This window comes from Bicyclus anynana, chromosome 16 (genome assembly GCF_947172395.1).
Source record: "Bicyclus anynana chromosome 16, ilBicAnyn1.1, whole genome shotgun sequence".
Classification (NCBI taxonomy): domain Eukaryota; kingdom Metazoa; phylum Arthropoda; class Insecta; order Lepidoptera; family Nymphalidae; genus Bicyclus; species Bicyclus anynana.
This window is the reverse complement of record NC_069098.1, coordinates 2,843,022-2,848,195: the sequence shown is the minus strand read 5'-3', so window position 1 is coordinate 2,848,195 and position 5,174 is coordinate 2,843,022. Positions and strand designations below refer to the sequence as shown.

Below are 5,174 nucleotides of genomic sequence, written 5' to 3'. Positions count from 1 at the left end.
AGTGACATAATTAACTGGATGTTGCTAGTAAGTAAAGAAAAATCTTGTAAGCACTCAACACACATCCGAATTCACCATCACACTTTAACCGATAAAAAAAAATGAAAAAAAAACCGACCGAATTAAGAACCTCCTCCTTTTTGAAGTCGGTTAAAAATATATAGTTTTTTCAAAGATAATGTAGAATTTTATTAATGAAAGATTTTTTTATATCAGTTTAGTAGTTTCAGAGCTTATTTAATACAAACCGTACGAACAAATAGTCAAATAATCGTATAACTCGAACGGATGAATCGATTTTGATTTAGTGTATTTTTTGTATGAAATGTGAATTAGTCAGAAGTGTTATAAGCTAAGCATTATGAAAATTAGTCCAAAAGGACCGCCATCTCAAAATAGTCAATCACATATTTTTCAAAACTCTCTCAATATGAGTATCAAATGAAAGATTTTGACTTTTGACTAGTAGAAAATTACTGTACATTATGACAAACTTCAAGTTCAAGATGGCCCCCAACACAAAGTTAGGCCGGATTTTGAGATTTTTAATGTAAAAGAGGTATTGTTACTATCTCATTGATCTAGTGATGACCCTCAGAGACAGAGTTCAGACGAAATTAGATAAAGTTATGGTTTATGATTTAAAATCGCGCGTATTTTTTTTTTAGTAATCTACCGATTTTGGGTCCAAATCTACCGATTTTTAGGACCAAATCTACCGATTTCACTCAGTGACGTCCGAGACCACTGTTCGTACTATGTCGTCTGTGTCTACTGTCTGTCCTGTCAATACTCAATTGTCATTTGTCATCTTTGGAAATTGCAATTTTGCTTGCTTTGTTAGAAAATCAATTTAAAAATAAATAAATTATCGTATCGTGTTATTGAATAAAAAACAATGGCTTCAGTTAAAGACGTTGCTACCCTATATCAAAATCTCAAAACTGAATGGGCAAAGAAACCTCGCAAGCTTGAAAAATGCGGCGAACTTTTGAACAAAATTAAGGTAAGGATGACTCGTCAAAACTCAAAATGAAATTATTCCTAAAAAATGATTTTCTTACTGACATAGGAGTTAATTAAACAGAATATTGTACGTAATTAAATCATATTCTATGAATAGATCTTTATTATAGTAACCTGCAAAATAGCTATGCTGGTTTGTCAAACATTCTAATGTAATATCTTAGTGTCGTTTTCTCTGGTTTTATTACTCGGAAATTGTGAAAATCCATTTAATATATTATGTTACAGATAGCGTTGACACAGTTAACCTTTTTGCCGAGTAATAATACAGCGGCAAACCAGAAGGAACTAATATTAGCGCGCGATGTACTCGAAATCGGTGCCCAGTGGGCTGTGGCCACCAAAGACATGAAAGCTTTCGAAAGATACATGTCCCAGTTGAAATGCTATTATTTTGATTATAAGTAAGTCAAAACTTTTATTTATCCTATAGTTCCACTTATTTAGCTCCTGTCCCTGTGGAAATATCACTATTAAAAATTTCATTCAATGTGTTTATCTGTTTGAGTAATATACATCTATCCATTCATTGTCTATCCAAACTTTATTCATACTAATATTTTAAAGAGGAAAGATTTGATTGTTTGGTGGTTGGTGGTTTGGTGTTGGTTTAATATATAATCATAGTCTAATCTTAAATGAGATGATGTTGTGGACAATGTGATTTAATGGTTACAATAATAATTTTATCGATTTATTTCCAGAGATCACCTTCCAGAATCAGCTTTTATGTACCAACTGCTTGGTTTGAATCTGCTTTTCCTTCTATCTCAGAATAGAGTGGCAGAGTTTCACACAGAGCTAGAGAGGCTGTCAGTTGATGTAATCAGAGTGGACCCTTATGTCAAACATCCGTTAGCATTAGAACAGTATCTCATGGAAGGCAGTTATAATAAGATTTTCTTGGCCAAGGTATGTATCACTTTTGTTGTAACGCAAATAAATCTTATAATAAATAATTTAAAACAAAACCAATTATTGAATAAATAATTAATTTTGCCATTGGTTGAATAAAACTGACGAGAAATGATCTGACTGAAATTGTAACAGATTTTCACGAAGCAATGGACTTGCTTCTATTCAATCCAAGAAACTAAATGTTTAAGCACTCAGTACTAAGTGTTTATATACTGAAAGGACTTAGAAGACAGAACACTTTTTATAAAAAGTGTTGTTTTATAAAAAATAAAAATGGCTATGTGATTAGTTTGTACCCATTAGAGGTAGGTTTTTACTGGTAATCTCTCTATAACTTGCTTAAAGAACTTGGCCTCGCTAGAACTGCAGCAGGTTCTATATTAGAATGGGTACCCAAAGCTGCTCTAGTAGGATCTTACCAAATTTGGCTAGGCAGGTAGAACAACACGAATAGGAGTGTTAGTTAACTGTCATTGACATGCTTAAGTCTACACCCATTGGTCGTACATTCAGGGCTCTGCTCAGAGTTTTTCTCTCTACCACACAACAGATACGGCACCCACACAGTGAATCCATGGATTGTTATGATATTCTATCAATCTCTCTATTTCTAGTCTCCAAACTATAACATTATTACAACTCACTTACAGGACAATGTGCCAGCAGAGAGCTACACTCTATTCATGGATACTCTGCTAGAGACAGTGAGAGGTGAAATAGCTGCATGTATCGAGAAGGCATATTTCTGTATATCCTGCAATGAAGCGGCCCGGAGACTCAACTTGCCTTCACAACAGGCTGTACTTGAATATGGAAAGAAGGTATAGCCATACACCTTTTCTTTCATCAGGGCTTATTCCACACTTAACCAGGCTGTTGCTTGTTAGGCCATATACTTCATTTTATGTGATCCAATATATAAAAGAAAATTGTATTAGTCAAGAATGGATTGGTTATTAATTGGTGGAGAAGTAGCAGGCGTCTGCTAGTAAATCATATTTGAAGACCATCATATTGTGCCGCAGTTGTTTGTGCTGTGGTTTCAACAGAGAGATCTGGGGTTCAATTCGGAGCACAAATCAGCGTAGGATTATATTTCTAAATTGGCTCAGGTCTGATCTGATGGTAGGCATCAGATTTAGCATTCTGGTATGACGTCACATAAAAATTGTCAGATGTATATGTGAGTATGTATTTTTTCGAGATAAAAGGAGCCTATATTCAGATATTAAACTGTACAAACAGAAAAACAGACAACAATTTTGAAAAAGCCTTTTTTAATGTTATCTTCTTGAAAAAGATTCTTCTAGTCATTCAAACCTGGCGGTGCATAGGGCTGAAACAAATTTTTTCCAGACAGATCAATCATGGACTGCACTCTTGACTGTGACAGACTGTCACTCTCTGACAATCGACTGACTAACACTCATGATAGATCTGTCTTTTTCTAGACAGATCTATCATGGACTGCACTCTTGAACTCTGCCTCAACGGTCGTCTTCCATGATGCCTTTGGCCTACCACATCTTTTCATGTTTTAGTCTAAATAGCTATAAGCATTTGAAAAACACAGTTGTTATTAAATCACAGACAGGTGCTTGAATTTTATGTATATGTATACTATTAATGTATTGATTTATCATTGGATCATACAATATTGCCTTTTTTATTTCTAGCGCAACTGGGTGCTTGGCGCTGACAACTGCTACCATTTCTCAGCCTCCGTGGACACCAGTGCCTCGGCAGCTGAAGTGTTCCCATCATCAGAACTTGCTGAGCAAACCATAGAGTATGCCAGACATCTAGAGATGATTGTGTAGATTGTAATGTTTAACAAAATTATATATCTATTGAAATAACAATTGTAACTATGTATTCATTAAAAACGTTTTAATAATAAAATGAGAAAAGAACTACATAGCTAATGTCTGGTTTGTTTTGAATTGCTTTAAAATTATTCATTGCATTAAGTGATGTAGAGGTAACTAAGAGGTAAATTTGCAATTGGAAGTCTATATGCAAGATCAATTGGGCGGACATAAATTGGGTGTTATATAAAATTAATAATTTATATAATGAGATTAATTACTTATACTACAGCCTTTCTTGATGAGTACTGTTTACCAACAAACAAATGAGGGTATAAATCACTAGTCTTTTCACACCTAATAATAATTATAATTAACTTGTTCTTAAGTTAATGAAAATGAATTTGATTTAATTAGATATGGTTATTGTATAAAATATAAAAAATATAACATTTTTTAAACGAACCATACATAATTTAAAATAAATAAGTTATGAAATGACATGCGTTTTCTACCGTCATTTCTAATTTATTTGTTGGTAAACAGTATTCATCATGAAAGGCTGTCGTATTTTCTGACCATAAATGACCAAATAGACCCTCAATAGCTCAACAATAGAGCTATTAAGCGTATATTTGTATACATGTAATGTACAATCGCCTTTACACTGAAACATTTGACACTAGTTCAATCGAATATTTTTTTATTTTTTCAAAAATTTAATAAATAGGTATAATAAATAGGTAATATAACTGACTTATATATCTAAGGAAACTAAATAAGCCTAAGGTATACCAGCAAAACGTCTCAGGCCTCTTTATAAACCTTTTATTTGACTAGTAGGTTCGAATCCGGTTTGGGGCATGAACCTCCAACTTTTCAGTTGTGTGCATTTTAAGAAATTAAATATCACGTGTCTCAAACGGTAAAGGAAAACATACCAGAGAATTTTCTTAATTCTTTGCGTGTGTTTAGTCTGCCAGTCCGCATTGGGCCAGCGTGGTGGACTATTAGGCCTAACCCCTCTCATTCTGTGAGGAGACTCGAGCTCAGCAGAGAGCCGTATATGGGTTGAAATCGAGACTTTGTAGTAACAGTATTTTATCGGGTATCTAAAGCTCCACTGGCACCTCACTTCCCCGCACGCACGATTTCACACCTGCGCAGTCTTTCCCCCGTCGCCCGCATATCATTAATAAAATATTAATTATGACGTTGGTAGATAGTTGGTGGCTGGTAGGATCCTGTGAATATCTACACGAGCACTGAGCAGTAAAGGTGAGTTATAAATCACGTCGAGGGTGTATTATACCACTCAACGCCTCGTGGACTCGTGGTCCTAGGTACCACTCGAAAATAATCCAAAGCTTGTTCCATCCAAGAACGGAAGAGTAGGTATAAAGGTGAGTATTGATGTCCGTG

The 5,174-nt window shown here is 34.6% G+C and overlaps 1 protein-coding gene across 1 annotated transcript; it reads left to right on the top strand.

Annotated features, from left to right (window-relative positions):
- The first annotated feature begins 794 nt into the window (after positions 1-794).
- On the top strand, positions 795-3,869 carry LOC112049044 (26S proteasome non-ATPase regulatory subunit 8). Its single transcript, XM_024086781.2, has 5 exons — positions 795-1,006; positions 1,255-1,430; positions 1,731-1,938; positions 2,595-2,765; positions 3,621-3,869. The coding sequence occupies exons 1-5, from the start codon at positions 899-901 to the stop codon at positions 3,762-3,764; spliced, it is 807 nt and encodes a 268-aa protein (XP_023942549.1). The 5' UTR covers positions 795-898; the 3' UTR covers positions 3,765-3,869.
- Positions 3,870-5,174: the final 1,305 nt, after the last annotated feature.